The 19286-nt window shown below is 42.4% G+C and overlaps 2 protein-coding genes across 2 annotated transcripts in view; one reads left to right on the top strand and one right to left on the bottom strand.

Annotated features, from left to right (window-relative positions):
* The window catches only part of me1 (malic enzyme 1, NADP(+)-dependent, cytosolic), a 145023-nt gene that overhangs the window by 74273 nt on the left and 51464 nt on the right, over positions 1-19286 (top strand). The gene's annotated exons all lie outside the window — the stretch shown is intronic.
* LOC308280086 (zinc phosphodiesterase ELAC protein 1-like) lies at positions 11142-12254 on the bottom strand (the record flags this gene model as incomplete). Its single annotated transcript, XM_080720348.1, has 1 exon — positions 11142-12254. The coding sequence occupies one exon, from the start codon at positions 12252-12254 to the stop codon at positions 11142-11144; it is 1113 nt and encodes a 370-aa protein (XP_080576474.1).

Here is a 19286-nt window from a genome sequence, read left to right as displayed (position 1 = left end):
GTAAAGGCCAGCTGGCCGTGTGTGAGATCTAATACACTACGGCATGCACATTATACTGTACGTACTCTACTGTATTCGAGGTGACCAGCGTGAACTCACAGCGCTACACATGCACACATACTGTACTACACACACCAACACCATTAAACTACGTATATGTCCGTGGAAAAGCCTTCACTGAATCCAGCATTGTTCCCCCGGAGTGAATGGAAAATCTCAACCCAAAAGAAAAAACATATATATATTCTCCCCTTGCTTTCCAACCTTATTGGCACAGTGTCATCTACAATCTCTGGGTTTCTCTTTTTAACTTTATGTCTGCATAAAACTCGGTCAAAAGATTGACAGGATAATGTCAGCAGTGCATCCTGTCATATACAGTGTCTCTTTTTGTACATCAAAGCAACATCAAAGTTGACAGGTACAAGTGGGCTGAAAGTATTTTTTTCTTACTGCCGGTTGTTTGCTAGCTAAGCAGGGGGTAATGATACTAGGTATTGGCAGGAGGCAAGACGATTGACGAAGTTCTTTGGACTGCATTCATTACTGTGCATGATGCGCCTTGACAGTCTGTGGTCACTGAGTCAAACAAGCCATGTGATTTACTCTGCTTGCCTGTTTTTCCAGGTGTGGCACTTTGGGCTTAATTTTCACATGCGCTATTGTTGTTTCCCTCTAACAGAGAATTACCAACGGGGAATGTGATGATGTGCAGACCATATCAACTGCTGCTCACCCATTTTATGTCTCCAAGTTTATGGGTTTAACAGTTTCAAATCAGATGTGCAGTTAATGGCTAGAATAACAGAGTACGGTATACTTTACTGTACATCTGTGAAGAATTGGAGAAATGACAATGTCAGATATTAACGTCAGCATATGTTAACCACATGAAGTTCTGGGGCAAACGTTTTCAGAAAATAAGCATATCTACAAGCTTACAAAGAGATTTTACATCAGCTATTTGTTATAGAGAGAAAAGGGCAGCAAGTATAGAGCCAGAGTCAAAACGTATAGCACATAGGGCTTAAGTGGTTAATGGCAAGTACATAAGCACAAGTACATCAGCACAAGTTAATTTGTAGGCATGATATTCCCTATGCTGTGTGTATACCAAAGCTCTGCCTGTGGGCTGCCTGTTATGTTCAGCCAATTGACTGATAAAACCTGCCAAACTAATGAGGGCCAATTGTTGCTGCTGATACGAGCTAAGACAACAGATAACAGAGCGTTCAGTAGCACTGGGCAACACTTACATATCTTCTTAAATTACTACTAAAAGATAATTACTACTTGTAATAAAGATAATTACTACTTGTAATAAAGATAATTACTACTTGTTTCGACAGCCTAATCAGCTTGCTTTGCTTTGGCTGTAAACACCCATGGCACTGTCATACATTTGGCAGAATTAGAAAATGAAAACTTGTCCTTAAACTTATTGGACATATCCATTTGCACGCACTCAGCCTCTGTGTGACAGAGCCAATGAAAACGGCCTCAGAACTGTAAACGCCCGACACTGATGTTGCATTTATGCCGCTAATATTCCCCCACAAGCACGCACACATGAACGCACGCATGCACAGTCTAGAGTAGACGCCGGACACACACAATAAGAGTTTTGCCAGTGCTTTTATATTAGGGTTCATTCTTTTTGGCTCTAGCTATATCAAATCATCTGCTATCTTACTTGCCTCTCCTAACCATTATGATGCATATACTTTGCTGAGCTCCAGGAAAGACAGAACATTGCGTGCTTGGACAGTGATTAGAGTGCTTTTTTATTAGCATTATAAGGAATTAACAGTGCCAGAGTTAGTTTGATGAGAGCTTGTGAAACGCATTATGCATTAACAAGTAACAACAGCCATACGTTGGTATCATGATTTCTCTCTCAGGTACTCCTAAATTCCTTAGTGTTAATTAACACTGAGAGTGAATGGAACCAAATGGACCCATATTTGTACAATCTCTGAGTTACTGTAAATGGACTCATGATTTTGCTTCGTATAGATACTTTTCTTAGTGTGTGAAAATGTGCTCCACCCAAGCTCACCCTGGATGACCTGTTCTGTTACGTCCTCCAACTTTTGTATGAGTAAATGTTGTACATTCTCAGTTTCAAGAAAGCAAGACTTGTCCCATGGTGGAAAATATAGCACAGCCAAAACTTGTTGTAGAGCAGTCCATTTCTGGATATGCTGAACATTTGATCCTTATCCCCCGGGCCTTCAACTGTGGGAACACAAAAGATAAGACGTGAGCATTCTCTTGTAGTATTCACATTTTGTTTTGCTAATCTCCATAATAAGCAATTGCTCTAAAACACTTTTGACACATACTGGCCATTTCTCAGGAAATAAAACCCAGACTATCTCTGACCCAGTGTGTGCTGTAATAAAAAAGTACATGTAAATAAGTATGACAAATGCAATTTAACTAGGAAGACATCTTGGCAGGCTAGTCTCTGAAGTCTATAAATTTAAACCACGACATTGCTAAACATCCTGTGATCACATACAGTACTCTACTCTACTGTATTTAATGCAGTCTGTGCTGTCTAAGAACTAATTTCACTTTAAGGACCACACCATAAATTAACATGTGTTTAACTGATTTATTATGAGAAGTTAAACGAAATGAATGTACAGTATGTGTGCAAGATTGAATGCTGTTGTTCTTCCATTGGTGAATGCACTGTTCGGAAGGAAGCATCGTAGGGAGGGAGTCCGCCATAGTATTCAGTCAGGCAAGACTAACCTCCTTAGGGCCTTAAAGAGAGAATAGTATAAACGGGAAGAGAAGCAGGATGAAAGGGAGGATCACAGAATAATCAACTAACTCAACTTTTTTGTCACATCACAGTTTAAAAGTGTAAAAAAGGGAGTGATTCTTCGTCGTATACCAGCTCCATCAATTCCAGTTTCAAGAAACGTGGAAAGAAATAGAGAAGGAAAGGAACATAAAAAAACAGATCGGATATAACAATATGGGCAGTGTGAAATATTTACACAAGGTGCATGATATGTACATAAAGTGCATGGTTAAAATAGCAGTGGCATGAGGGATGGGGCTGTTAAAATGGCAGCAGATGTATTGTAATAAGGTAAGAAAAAAAGCAGGATTGCTTCCTCTGGGTGCCTTTTTGTTTAGGCAGTGGGTGCTCATCTATAAATATAACTGGATTCAAATGCCTATAGTTTAAAAAGTGACTTTTTAAATCTGCTCTGAGGGAAGGCTCAGAGAAGGCCGAAACACATTCTCAATAAATACAAATATTTATCTGAGCCAGTCTTGCATCCTTCATTTTGGAGTGCCCCCTTTTCGACTGTGGTGGTTGGTATTTGAACCTAGATGTAATAATAAGGTTAAGGAAAATATCAATAAAATGAATAGTTAAAAAGCAGCAGATGTAATAACAACCATGACAGAGCATACAATCATATAGTCATATGCACAGAAAATAATTCTGTATGGTGGTCTGTGACATCAGGCTTGTTCACCAGTCTAATGGCAGCCAGGTGTAAACTGTTCAGAAATCTGATGCTATGGCTGGTCTTGCTCTTGAAATTCTGCTAGTAGCTCAATTTCTTTAGTTGTGTTCACATGATTCTAAAGTGTGCTTACCACCATTGGGTCTCAAGATGACTGATTCTTCCTTTGATCAGACTGTGGCTGCCAAGTGGATATAATTGGTGTTGATGATGTTTAAATTGGACTTGCATGGCTTGAAATGGTAAGGAGTGGACATACCCCGGGATGACCTTTCTGTTCTTCAGAATTTAAGACCCCTTTAGATCATTTCTTTACATGAGACCTGACCTCTCACCTTGCATTCTCAACATTCCCTTTGGTTTTGGTCCTAGCTTTAGCTGTAGGTCTGGTTTTGGTCCTAGCTTTAGCTGTAGGTCAAATTTCTTTAACCTGAAAAATTGCACCGTTTGACCAAACTGGTGCCCAGTCGTGACATGTTTTTCTTGGCATGTCATATAGACATAAACAGTAAATGTCTTCACAATGATTTGCTTTGGTGCTATGCACACTAAATTCCTTAGTGTTAATTTATCCATTTGTAACACAGAGAGTGTACAAAACTACACATGTAACCAAATGGACCCTACAGGGTTAAATTAACACTGAGGATTTTACTGTGTGTAAACTAAATAGAATCAGATACTCCTGATGCGTCTGTGCATCAGTTTTACAGCCATTTGCCCATTCTCATCCTCAGACATTTTCTTTGAATGTTAGAATGAATATCATGGCTCATGAATCACAGTCATACATAATGTGCTCAGTGATTCTATATCCTTCTTTACCCCTCCCTCATTGTCACAGAGCTTTATGTGTTTCCTCTCTGAAAACAGACTATTTGAGTTTTGGAGAAGATAATGGAGTTTTCTTATGCATGCACAACGTGATCCACTCGTGACCACTGTTGCTAACACAAAGTAGCATTTGCAAATAAACACACTGCATTTGGTCATGGCACAATTGCTGGCTGAGTCCAATTGCGAATCCAATGAATTGCAAACCCACGCAAAACGTCATTGGCCTACCCCAAAATGTCAGGATCTGTGCGAAAAAGGCAAATGAGTGGAAAACCTAGATGGGTATGGTTGAAACAAATCTAAATAGCTAGTTGGGTTCAGCAGGTCTGCGGCTCTGATTCCTTTAGCAGGACCTATCTGGAAGAGCTGGCTTTTCCCTCTGTTTCTTACGTCTGAGTTATGCAAAACTGGCTGTTGAGAGAAAGTGGACTCTCGGGGCACTTGCCTGGATACCTGGCTAGGTCAGACAAGTACAGTAGGTGACATGCCATGAACTCACACAAACTCACACTGCATGGTTGCCGTTTTCATCACGTGCAAGTTGTCCTGCACGCATAACTCGCTGCTCTTTTACGCTTTGTTATGACGCTCAGTGTGATGAAAAGGCCTATCAAATTGGCACTGCACCATCCACTTGTTTGGCGTTTATTCTGCAGAGCTTCCTGCCCCCTCTTTTCCCAATCTGGAAGGCTTCATGGAGGAAGATTTGTTTTGGCCAGCAGATATCTGTCTGGCCCGCATTCAATGGGCTGCAGTAGAAAGGGGCCAAGGTCTACAGGTTATGAATTTCCAAGGCCAGGGATAGGAATTGTCTCTCCCCATTGGTTTTTTATAGAAAAAGATGATGTTTTAGGCAGTGTGTTGAACACCTGCCATGCAATGGAATTCTATCAAAGGCTGACATGCCATGCAGGATGGGAGCCAGAAGAAGAGTGCATTGTCTGTGTGGAGAAAGAGAGAAGGCAGACATTTAATTTCATAATGCCAGCTCAGTGTTGTACAATGGTGTTGTTCATGTTAGAAATGCTTGGGAGAATGCACATAACATACTGTACAACACATCCCTCAGACATCCCTGCACAACCGCCTAAATACTGGATTTTACACAGCAAGAAAGAGAAGAGAGAGAGAAGGAGAGAAAGAGAAGAGAGAGAGAGAAGGAGAGAAAGAGAAGAGAGAGAGAGAAGGAGAGAAAGAGAAGAGAGAGAGAGAAGGAGAAAGAGAAGAGAGAGAGAGAAGGAGAAAGAGAAGAGAGAGAGAGAAGGAGAGAAAGAGAAGAGAGAGAGAGAAGGAGAGACACAGATGCAGTTGGAGTTATTTGTCCAGCTGAGGCTAAATTATTTCTCCACCTTCCAGATTCCCCTTTTGGAGGATCCTTTATTTCATTTATTTATGTTTTATTACTGAACACTTTTTCCATCTCGAGCTCTGCCATATATTTAGTTCCTTTGATGCCATTTTGTTCCATTGTAATTAGTTATTTTTAAACCAGGCAAGCGGAGCTTGCGTCAGCACAGGCCCCTGGCATGGGCATGCCTATTGATGGGCACTGCCAGGGTCCTGCCTTCTGCTGGCTCTTCTCTTGCACCACATGCTGATATTGGTTCGGTCGACCACTTGGCTGGTACCCTTAATGCATTACGCCAACAGATACACTTTTGTGTGCTTTGTCAGTTAACGATCCTTGAAAGAAACAGCCAGCCAGTAGATGTACCCAGCCCATTGGTCCATTCTCAGAAATAAAACTTGAATTTTGTGGTAACTTGGATGGCTTTTATTTCCTTCCACCGTTTCACTATTTTTAATTCAATTTATTTGTCGCTCTGCTGTAAAAAATGACTGTCTCTGACTCTGTTTCCAGGATGACCAGCTTCACAGGGAGAGAGCTTTTATTTTATTTTACTGTCTTTAGTAGAAGGCAAGTCATTAGCTAATGGCTTCTCCTGGGCTCCAGTAGTATCCATTAGCTTATTAAGTGCCACTTTAGAGGGGGAAGCAAGGCGGACAACCTCATGTCTCAAATATTGTGCAGTCAGTTCTTTTGTGCAGCTTGTGGTCAGATACCACATCCAGTTGTAGAAATTACTTGCACTCCTGGTGTATGCTAATGTTTCTGTGTGTGTGTGTGCGCTTCCATACATTCCTATGTGTGTACATTTGTGTGTGTGTTCCTCAACTTCCCCCTCTCTACTCTTGTATTTTCTTTCTCTATTTCGCCTTGACTCTCTGCTTGACCCCTGTCTCGTTGCTGTCGCGGTCCACAGAGGATGCACCACCCTTCTCCCCTGACAGAATGACAGACAGGCAGCCTGGACAGCATGTGTTGCTATAGGCCCCACAGGGCCTCATACCAATGTGTTTTCAGTCTATTGACACAAGCAAATGGGCTATTAATATTCAACACAAATCAAAGCACCAAGCCAAACCTTGCATTCAGTCCGCGGGGAACCTTTTAGCCTCAAAAGTTGGCGTGGGAAGTGATGCTTGGTTTGCCTTAAAAGCAACTTGTCCATATTGTTAGGGCATGTTGCTTATCATTGCTGTCGGCAAGAAACCTATCTCCATATTCTAACGTTTTGTGTTTTTCCGTAAATTAATGCCCTCATTGATCATACTACAGCCTAACACAAAAGTATTTAAAGTAGCAGATCTGTAAGCTCAACATGTGGTGCGAAGCAACATGTTTTGAACTTGTCGATCTGCGACTTTTGCTGTTTTGGAATTTGAATCCTGAAACGGTTTTGGACATACAGTATGAGGTTTCCAACCAACAGCGACGATATAGTCCAGCCACGGCTTCATCTGCTCAAAACCTAAGACACACTATTTTGCAACTAGGTACATTATGATATCTGAGCAATGTGCTTTTGATCACTTTCACCAGTTCATATTGTAAGGCTGTTGGCAAGGATGAAATCAAAATATTGAACTCTCATCCAGGATGACAATATGATTGTTATTAAACATTAACATTTTTCCATTCACACTGTTGACACACATAACATACAATATAAACTGTGTGTTTGACTGACCACAGAGTTGTACCAGTCGATACACTTGGGAATATAGGCTAAGTAAATACAAATGTGCTTGACGAAACATCAGATTTCAATCGGGGCTACAGGGTTTTTAACACATTACATTTGTGTTACATAGATAATCATAAGCTAGTATGTTAGCCAGAATGATAGTGTCACGGTCGTTGTGGGAAAATATATTTTCCCAGTATGGCCCCTGGTCTCAGGAACCGTGTTTATTGTGTTGTTTGTCGTTATTTGAATAGAGGAATATGTTGGAGAATTATGTTGATGTTATGTGTATGAGCGTTGTGTCATGTTGTTCATTTGGTAATTTATGTTGAGAGATGTGATTCGGTGTAACACCACGACTGTGATGTATGTTTCTTCTCATCGCCCCCTGCCTTTTCCCTTTGATCTTGTGTAGTCATGTTGTATGCCAGTTGCCACAATAAAGGGTACATTCTGGGAACAATCGTTGGAATGGCTTGTTCATCGTGTGAGCAAAGCTTGGGTCATTACAATACTACATAAACAAATATGGCAGCCAATATTTATAATTTCTTGATGCTGTTGGCCCTCTGCTTGTGCCGACGATGACGTCGAGGTACACGGAGGGTTGCCGCCTAACCAGATCCTGTGTGAAGGTGTAATAGGTTTAATTGCTTCTCTAATGAAATGCCAGAGTTTTAGTCTCTTGTTTCTAGTGGTAACTTGATGTTTTGGTCTCTCTGAGGGCCAGTAAACTAACTTCATCTTCAGAATGCAAATTGAGCTTTGAACAACATGACTTGTAATATCATGCAGTCCAGCAGCTGCTTTGGAGTATAAATGCACTGTTAATGTTGGACCAATCTGAGTTCCCAGAGGTTCTTTTTTTCGCCACTAGGGGGGCTGCTGCAGCTTTAAATTCATGGATCCTAACTATAGAAGTGTCTTATTGAATAAAATAATGTGTTAATCTGACTGAAGACAGACTAAGTTGAGACATGTTTTTTTGTCTAATGTTGTTGTAGGGTTCTCTCTGTACTTTCAAGCCGTTTGGTTTAATTCTCCCTGTGGTCCCCGGTTCTCATGCATGCATGCCGTATAGAATGAACATGCTGTATAACAGACGCCTACTCCACACAGTGAAATCCTCAGTGTTAAAAGGATCCCTGGCTAATACGACAAATATGCCTCAATACATTATAATTGTCCTCTATAACTACAATGTAAAATTTAAAACACCTTAAATATTTTATTTCTTCTAGAAATAGCTAATCTTTCACTCAACAGGGGAAATACCTGGCGCAAGTTGATGATGTCATAAATGTCATGTGTGATCTATCCCTATGGAATTTATGGCATGCATGTGCAAAAATCACATTTGAAATATTGATTTGATGCTCATATTAACCATAGGAAGAATTAAGTTTGTTTTTATTTTCACATGTATGCCATAAATTCCATAGGGATACATCACACATGACATTTATGACATCATCAACTTGCGACGGGCATTTCCCCTGTTGAGTGAAAGATTAGCTATTTCTAGAAGAAATAAAATAATTAACTACAATTTTACATTGTAGTTATAGAGGACAATTATAATGTACTAGTAAGACACCTGAGGGTGGAATGCGACCTCAGGGTGACATGCGACCTCGCCCTAAAGGGCGAGGTCGCGCCAATTCTTGACCATCTGGCCAACCACAGCGTTTCTCTGACGATTCTAGTTGTTGTCATTCTGGGGGGAGTTTGTTCATGTTTTTGTGAGGGTATCAACCCTAGGAGACACGGGGAGAACATGCAAACTCCACACAGAAAGGCCCTATCGCCAACCCCACCTAGGGTGTGAGCGTTAGGGCCTAAACATGGAGATGTGGAGAACACTATATATGGAGATAGTCCAGTCCATCATGTCATATGGGACTACCGTCATAGCCAGTAGCCATTGTTAGGCCGGAGTCAATGGCTGTCTGTCTGACTGTCTGTACAGGAAGTGATGTCACATGACATACTTTTTATGCCCATATATGAGTAATTCTGTACCACATCTCCATGTTTAGGCCAAACAGGTTCGCTCCATTTCTCCATGTATAGGTCCAAATGCCCAACGTCGAGCTTGACAAGGAGGATACCGCACATTGTACCTCATCCACCCTTTCTTCTCTCTCCTTTTGGTATCTTTATCCTCCTCCTCCTTTTTTTCTTTTTTATTCTTCTCTTTTTTTCACAGCCGCCCCATATTTACTTTAGAAAATATATATTAAATTCTAAGAACATTTCGAGTACCAGTTTGATACAAGAGCGAATAAGCACTACACTACTGGAATCCTGTGCGTCGACTTAAAGTCGGATCCAGGCCTAATAACTTTATCTAGCCGCCCTGTTGCCACCTCCTTGTTACATTTTCTTTTCTGAGACACATTGTACCTCATCCACCCTTTATTCTCTCTCCTTTTGGTATCTTTATCCTCCTCCTCCTTTTTTTTCTTTTTTATTCTTCTCTTTTTTTGTTTTTCTTAGTCTTGTGTATCCTTCTCTTTTGGCTACTGTCTATGACGGTAGTCCCATATGACATGATGGACTGGACTATCTCCATATATAGTGTTATCCACATTTCGTGTAGCCGCCCGTACAACTCGCTGACATCACACTGACAGCACTCCCGTACAGAAGGAAGGTTACAGAAGGAAAGTTACGGAAGGAAGGAAGGAAGGTCACTCAAGCGACACAGGTTTTCAGGGTATATGCGTCCTTCGGTCGCAATTAAGGCATATTTGTCGTATTAGCCAGGGATCCCTTTAATGTATCCTTTAACTCAGAGAGTGTACAAATGTAACAAAATGGACCCGTAATGGTCAATTTGGTTACATTTGTACGCCCTCAGGGATAAATTAACACAGAGGGTTCTACGGCACATGCAGGCTAGAATTACAGCGCATCACCCAGTGAGGTATCAGTATTTCCCTGTCCGTCTCTCTGAGAGGCTGGTGTACGATTACTGTCACGCCCCGTCTGAGACACTCGAGACCGCATGGCTTGCAGTCCTGTTGCATAACCATGAAGTTACAGTATTTCAAGATGGCCGTCAGTTCCGCGTAAACGACAAAGTCATTAGTCTAACAATAACAGCCATCTGAGTACAATGACAGTTCCAGCTGTCTGATGGCTGGAACAGGTAGGGCGTTAGACAGAATAGAGTATGCAACATATGTTTCTGGCCTTTCCACACTGTGTAAAAAGATTAAAGACTGATCTACTATAGCTGATTTTCAACTGAACCAAATCTTTTCATTTTATTTAGAATGAACAGTGTTCTTAAGGCAGATGATGAAACTCTGTGTAATCTTAGCAAAGCACCATCTTTTCTTTATCTGTCAATGGCAATTGTAATTTTCTTAATTGCTGGATTAAAATGATTAATGATTTTTATCTTCTGAGTAGGCTCTGTTTCTTTTCCAGCTAGGGAATGTCTTTATATCAATTATGAATATAATATAATATATATATATATATATATATATAATATAAACTAGAAAGGTGCAATTCTGGGAAATTGCAAATATGGTAGTAGCACTGCCGCGAACTGTGAGGAATCTGTTGGGAAATGAATTTCGTCTTACCATTTATATTATAATTGTGATGTCAAGTGAAGCATGACAACAGGGAGAACAGTGTGTGAAGCATGACCAAAACGTAACTTTTACGTTTGTGCAAAGGTTTACAAAAAGCAGGTTCACTTTGCTGGCAAAAAACTCTCAGACCGAGAACGTGTTGCCTATAGCAGCCACACTAATGAAATCTAACGTGACCTTTTGATTGGTATGGGCAGAGTGAGAAAGTCCTCGGCCAGAGTCACTTCTATACCACTGCCTTGTAGAGCATCCTCAGCTTGTCTCTTGAGTTCTGTAATGTCACATTCATCCCCTTCATTCTGAAGAGCACACGGTTTGTACCGCTGACTAAAGTGGTACAAGACCAGTCTCCGTGCACAGCATGCCCGAGCAACCACTGCAGCCATCTTAGGTGTACTGTGACCATGTTCCACTGCTTTCTCATGGTGCTCATCTCCCAGGGTGGCCTCGTGAACCAAAATGTCTGCCGTGTTGCACATTCGCAATGTTCCTTCTCCAGTGACTGAGCTACAGTCCCCTAGAATGCAGACTTTCCTTCCCGGAATGGCATCTTCTATTACTTCACTAGAGGATATCACACGTCCACTCTCTAGTGTCACTGACTTGCCGGCTTTCAGGCGCCCATAAAGTGGACCTGGCTTCAGGCCCAGCTCCTGAAGAAGTTCAGTGTTCAGTCTCCCAGGCCGGTCCTGCTCCTGAACGGAGAAGCCAAAGGATGGGATCCGGTGGAACAACCTGAAAGCCTTGACCACAAACCTCTTATCCTCTAGAAGGTGGTAGCAGTCAGTGGAGGAGTCCAGGGAGATGGTCCTCCCAGGATGCTCCTGAGGGTGGAGAGGACCATGTTCTGTTGTCATTTCGAGGCTGAGCTGTCCTTCTGGTGGACACTGGTCCGGGGTAGGTTCCAGTTCATGCACTGCGTAAGGGAAGAGAAGATGTGACCCCGTCAGACCAAGAGTCACCCTGAGGAAGTGCCTAAGGCCCCTGGGTCCATAAATATCGACACAGGTTAGAGGCTGGGTGAGGCTTGGGCTGGAGTTGAGACTCATAGTACACAGTAGGCCAGGCAGGCCAAACAGGTGATCCCCATGCAAATGGGAGATGAACACTTTTGTGATTCGACCGGCTCTCAGCTGGCTCTTCATCATCTGGGTCTGGGTTCCTTCGCCGCAGTCGAACAGCCAACATTCTCCTTCGGTCCTCAGGACCAGCGCGGAGGCGCCGCGCCGCGGGGACGGATAGGCAGACCCAGTCCCCAGAAAAGTAAGATCCATTGCCATTTCCCCCTAAAAAATTATTTAATAGCTCTTAACATTAATTGACTGGGACTTTCATTTCTTACCGCGTTGGAGGTATCCGGTATTTGTCACAACAAGTCATGGGCCAAGGCTTACAACATGGTCAAAATCAGAAATGCTGAAACATTAAGAAACAGAGGACGTGGGAACCAAAATTGCAAACGTACAGAACAGGAAAATTGTCAGATTCTGAGTGTAAGAGTCTAGTTTTAGGTTATAGAAGAGATGATGACGTGGAATGATGTGGCCTTGCAGTGACAGTACCTACAGTATGGAACTCTATATTTGGGCTTGACATGGACACCATGGCACAATGTTGCCATAACCAGGATAGGTCAGAGACTAGCACTGTAGGTGTAAGCAAGCCATGTTACAGCAGTAAACAGAATCCAATTATTAGACCCTTGTTTTTGAGCGGTGCTAACCGCTCCTATAGACCGCTTTTTTACCAAAACTATGATGTCACAAATGATGATGACATGAGTTCGCTAGACCAATGAAACACTTCGATTCTGTTGATCTGTCCATGATGTCATAGTCACAGAGGCACCCGATTGGTTAACCCTGATTTAGAACGCGTTTAGGCCGCGTAAAATACGTCATAACGCGTTTAAGCCGCGTAAAATACGTCATAAAAAATTATTGAGCGGTGCTAACCTTGAATTTCAAAATTGTATTAGATGAATATCACTTATAAGCGATAAAATAACCACACTTTTAGACAGACTGTGGAAAATCTTACAGGTTATAAATGATAGGCAGCTAATACAAGTTTAAAATACAAATGAACAGACTTTGAAAAACTAAAATATTCATCTTCTGGCCTCTTCTCGCCTCTCTGGAGGCCTCTCTGTACGTAAATAAGGTCACTTATCATTACACTATAACTCTCTTACAAGTTACAATCCGTAGCTTGGTCAACTAACTGATGAGAAATGACGATAAAGACTTATATAGTCTGAGCAGACCTCTAGACTGACATCATACACAACAAAAAGAATATTGCCATGCATGCCTATCAACACTGATTCGCGCAGGAATTAGTTTGCACCGCTCACTTCGCACGGGTGCATTTTTTTACAGTATGGCACTGCAGAAGTCTAGCTGTTTATGGATCAGTCTGTGTTGTCTATCTGTAATAATAATATTTTCTAAATAAATACAAATGAAGTCAATAGGGCTCTGATTAGACTGAAACCTTGCCCAAATGGTGTCATACAGTACATCATAAATATATCATAGATGACTGACCAAGTGAAGTCCGAGATCCACATTGGGGCCACGCCGTTCCTATGTGGATCCTGATATCCACTTGAATCAATACTTTTTTCTCTGGAGTCTGTGGCTTAAAGGTGTAGTTCACCACCAACATGACTTTTTTCTATTGATTACTAACGCCATGGAGACTTGAGTTCAATAATATTTTTTGTTTTTTGTCGCATTCCTAAGAAAATAATTTGATTACAATAAAACCCCCATTGATTCCAGATGGGGACCCACATGCATTTGTTTCCTCATTCGGAATCAATGGGTGGTAACTATTACTATAATCAATTTTTTGTCATAGGAATGCGACAAATACAGACAAGTATTATTGAACTCAAGTGTCCACGGCGTGAGTAATAATCATTTTGGGGGTGAACTACTCCTTTTAAGGCTGAAAATCACTACAGGTAATTATATGTTAGTGATTCTCAGCCTTAAGCCATTATTTGCTGCTATTTCATCTTGGGTGATTTTGGACCTTTTAACACCAGTTTGTTTGACCAGTCCCCTCTCCCCGATGCACATCCCCTTCTGTCAGTCGGACCCGATGGAATGGCTTAACGAGTGGTGAGAGATGGGGTTTTGGGGGTGATGTGAGGGGCTGGCGGATGTGTTCTGGGTGAGTGGCTGCCTCTCCCCTGCTGGTGGTGTTTGCTGAGGACACGGGTCACTGCTGAAGAGGGTGGTCTGCCTCCTGGACTTCACAGTGTGTTTTGGGGTCATGACGTGGGAAGCAGCCTCAACTGTGGGTTTTCACTTTGGCTGTCAGGGTGTTTTCTTTACACTCTTTGCTTTCACCACACACACACTCTCTCTTAGGAGGAGCTATAGCAGGCTGCCCAACCCAGCATTGCGCACACACACACACACGCACGCACACACGCGCACGCACACACACACACACACACACACACACACACACACACACACACACACACACACACACACACACACACACACACACAGTGGTGGAAGAAGTACTTACGATATTTTACTTAAAGGTCCGCTGTCACGCCCCGAAATTATAATAATAGCGATTTAAGCTAGATGATTTTCAGAACGAGAGACTCCTCTTGGCGATGACGTAATCGCCGTAGCGATGCGCGCGCGGTGCCGTGCGAGGCGAGAGTGAGTGAGGACAGAGCTAGCGGGGGCTACCGGCAGCGGGGGGAAGTTGGCCACAATGGCCAGCCCCCCGCAGTTAGAGCGCAGCTGCCCGGCGACGAGGCAACATCCCCTCTCGGTGAAAACATTGTGTTTTCCATTTCAACAATTAAACATAAGCAAGCATATTCACATGAACAATGGGGAAGTAACAACCAGTAACCACCGGAAATATAATTTTTACATGCACAGATTTATATATAAATGTGTGTCTTTAGCTTTAGCTTTAGTGCTAGCCCAGTAGCCCTTTGGGAGCAGAGAAGTTGTTTCTGAGGGCTGTGAGAGTGACCCTGCGGGCGATGGGAAGAAAACTTACATTGTACAGAAATACAGTAAGTAACAGTCAATTAATTAATTTGATTGGCTTATCCACAATGACATAAAAAAATATTAACTTGTTTTTACAATGATTTCTTAAGGTGACAGTAACCCTTAAGGTGACATAGTCCCTTTAAGTAAAAGTATCAATACCGCAATGTAGAAATACTTTTATGTATGTACATATTGATGACAATACATTTGTATTCAAATACATTTTGAATATTGTACTTTTACTTTTTACATTGTGGAATTGATACTTTTACTTAAAGTGCCGCTGACAGAGACCCGCTGCCCGGCGAGACGCAGGATCCCCTCTCTGTGAATTTTGTCGATTCCGCCATTTCAACAAATAAACATGAACAAACATATTCTCATGAACAATGGGAATGTAACAACCAGATTTGTGTGGAAATATAATTTTTATATGCACAGATTTATATAAATTTTCGTGTCTTTAGCTTTAGCTTTAGTGCTAGCCTAGTAGCCCTGTGCGAGCAGAGGAACTTGCTTCCTGTGGGTTGCGAGTGCGACCCTGCGGGTGATGGGAAGGGAATGTACATTGTAGGTACAGTACATTATAACTCTATGGTCCAGTACGGGCACGCTGTGACGTCATCAACAATTTTTGCCAAAGATTGACCTTGTTTTCTTCATGACACGACCACTTTAATAAACAGACAGCACTTTGCAACTTGCCAGTCAACGTTATTTGGGCTGCCTAGTTGAGATCAGAATGCATCTTTCGAAGTTAAAAAAAAAAGTGTATCTTTCGGTTCGTAGCGTGTGCCGTACCGAAAGCCTCGTTCCGAACGGTTCAATACAAATTGTGTATTATTACACCACTAATCATGATGAGTTCAGGTGTGTGACTGTCAGTACCACCCTCACATTTCAATGAAAGTTGCTCACCCACTGCTTACATCCCTAGGAACACCCTACTTCCGGGTTGACCTCAAGATTCGTTGAATCATGAGGTCAAAACCACATGCACATTAGTGTCCTTTATGCGTCTATGTCACAAACTACCTCCACGAGCGAACCCATTGGTCGAGTCCATGAGGCTTGAGGTCAATTGCAGTATCAGTTTTGGCCACGTGGAAACATTGCTTCAAAAAGCCCCCCTTCCCGGTCGTGGGGGTTTGATTATTACAGGGTCAGAGACAAAGCTGACATCTTCTTCATCATCCCAGTTCTACCCCACAAAGCTTGTTAGGGTCACGTATAGTCAACAGCTTCCATGAAAGCAATTAGCAAGTTGAAGTGACAGTGAGAAAGAAAATCTGTTATGCAAGTGATAGAGGCGAGCATAAATGTAAACGGTTAAATCCTCCTGTATTTTGGCAACATTTGGGTTCACATTGTACTGGAAACAGAGATTAGGAATCAGCATTAGCCTGGTTGTCTGCCCTGATCCATCTTGAGGAGTTGTTTTCAAACACCTGTGTTTTGGAATCAAGTGTTTATCCTTTCAGAACTGATAGCCCTCTTTCTCCCTGAATCCTTTATAATGCTGGAATTGGCAGGCGCTCAGGTCCTCTTGGCTCTGTGATCTCCCAAGCAAACACACACAGCAGGTCGCACACACTTCTGTCTCTGCCTCTCTGTCAGTCTCTATCTCTCGTCTCTCTCTATCGCTCTCTCTCTCTCACACACACACACACACACACACACACACACACACACACACACACACACACACACACACACACAGTGACAGATACACAATTGTATATGCTATCCATCTAACCGCAGCCTCTTACAGCTGAACAAACGTCATTCAGACTGTGGTAATGCTCATGGTATGTTTGGGGCAGGATGCTTGCATGTGCGCATGCTTGTGTTTGATCACTGATAGTCAAGTGTTAAATAGGGTCATCTTAAGCCGTTCCATAGCTGGAGAGAAAGGTTTTACTGACTTGATGTTTAGTGAGATGGGCTGCGTAAGATAGCATAGCATAGGTCCTCCTGAAGTCCAGTGACCACAGTACGACCTCCATAGGCCTTAGCACTGAAATAACATGCCATCGTTGTCTTAATAGCTCCAAGACTCCATGTGAATGAAGAAGTGGAAGTCAGGCAGCAGCGGATTTCGGGAGGCATCATGGAAAATGAAGTTCTTTCACTCACCAGCGCACACCCCACACACACGCCCGCACGCACGCACGCACGCACGCACGCACGCACGCACACACACACACACACACACACAACATCTCCAAAGTTGGAGATGGTGTTTTGAACGACAAGTTTGCGGATCCAATGGAGTTAATTAGGAGGTTTAGTCAGAAGTTCAATATTTGTAAAACACACACAGAGACGTAAAGGGTGTTCAATAGCACTGATTTATATATTATTTTCAAACCTTTAGAGATGGTTGGTTTCTGCCTGACAGTGACAAATTCATACATTTTACCACTGTTCCCTGGTTTCTAGTTTCTCTCTCCTTTCTTGCTTTGGAAAGACAGGCTCAAATTCATGACAGATCCAGCTAAAGTGGGAATGAAGACACAAAGGTTGCACTTGAAGGCCAAATATGTTGAGCCCTGTGGCTAGTGACATGGGCTGCCATGTGTCTTGTGTCAGCTATCATGCCTTTTAACTAGTATCATGTGACTCGAACTCTTGACTGATCATCCATCAGCAGGCTCGGCATCTATTTACACATACGCACATGCATGCGCAAATGCATGGATGCACACAATCTCATATTGTACTCCAAAACACATGACATGGAAACTGACCTAAAATCTAGGTCTCAAATCACAGAGGTTGAATTTCAAAATAGATGTTTGTTTTAGGTTTTAGAGCTTTCCAGAGGGAACTGATATGACACCTTTCTGTGTTGAGCCTTGGTCGCCGAACGGTCTCAGCGCTGCATATTGTGCTCATGTGCGTGTTGACACCTGACCCTCAAACCAGCTCAAACTACAGTGTTGCACACTGCATTACCATTGAACTGTGTTCTCACTGGCAGCTAAGATGCAAAGATACAAAGCGACCCAGCATATCTGTCGCTTTTGAACATACTGTAGGCGGCGGGTGAGCCAAACGTTTGGGGAGGCTAAAACATTTTTTTTTCTCACACAATGGCAGAACGATGAGTTATTTAGCATAATTTGACCACTTTATACACAGCGTCAGGATGAAATTTGAAACGTCTGATCATGAAACATGATCTAATAATAAAAAGCAATAGTATTAAAAAGCATAAAGATATCATAATAACAACTACAAAGTTTCTGTTTCAAAATCATAAAGGAGGACATTTCGCCTATTAACTCATTTCCTGCGATCCCCGTCGAAACCGGAGATTTCCCGCTGTACCACTCTGCGATGCCCGAGGAGCCCGAAGATTTAATTAGCTTTAATCATTATGAAACGATTAAAAGTATGATCGCTCATTATAGCCGATTCTGGCTCTTTAGGCCCGCCTCCTAACTGTATCCGGTCGTATTTCCGGTTTGGACCGGATCTAGGTTTCCATATCCGGTCTGACGTCCAATCGTAGCTCCGGTCCCATAGGGTTTTCATTGTAAACAAAGAAAGGAGCTGCACGGCCATAGAATGGTCTTTTTTCACACGTTTTTTTTTTATTTGGTAGCTGTTTGATTCCTCTACCCGCCTGGCATATGATCTGCGCACATATCGTCTGCTATGTGCGCGAACGTGCCCACGTGTTACCATAGCGCACAGCTGGCTGTTTCCAATGTTTTTTCATGTAAACACTGGCGGATAAGCCTCGGATATGTCTATTTCAATGGGGTTTTTTTTTTCGAAAGCTGTCATCGAGTCTACACGTCTACTAGATGAGTCGCGCATAGATCGTGCATGATGCGTGCATGTGCCCACGTTAAAAGGTAAGGACAATTTGGCAGGAAAACAGTTCAGCCTATGTTTAAAATAGCAGCAAATGAGTTAAGACCAGACCATGTTTAGGTCATTATGAAATAATATTGCTGTGCAATTCAATTTGCAAATTATCAGCGGATGGTGCGTAAATGCGGCCGCTCTCTCCGTCTGTCTGTCCGTCTGTCCATCTGTCTGTCTCTCTCTCTCTTACTTTGAGCTGGTGTCGTGCGTGAGGAAGGGTGCTGGCTTTTCCTCCGAGGTGGAAAGTCTGGTGACGTGAGGTTAGCTCCTGGCAGCTTCTGAATTACTTTGTTTATCTCTTGCTTTGTAAAAAGACCTTATATCCATTTTGCTGTTTGAAATGAGCTCCAAATAGCGCCCTGGTGTTCGCTACAAAGCGATTGGCAGGTGGAA

Source organism: Nannobrachium achirus (assembly GCF_963921795.1).
Source record: "Nannobrachium achirus genome assembly, chromosome: 2".
Lineage (NCBI taxonomy): Eukaryota > Metazoa > Chordata > Actinopteri > Myctophiformes > Myctophidae > Nannobrachium > Nannobrachium achirus.
This window is presented reverse-complemented; position numbering and strand designations above follow the sequence as displayed.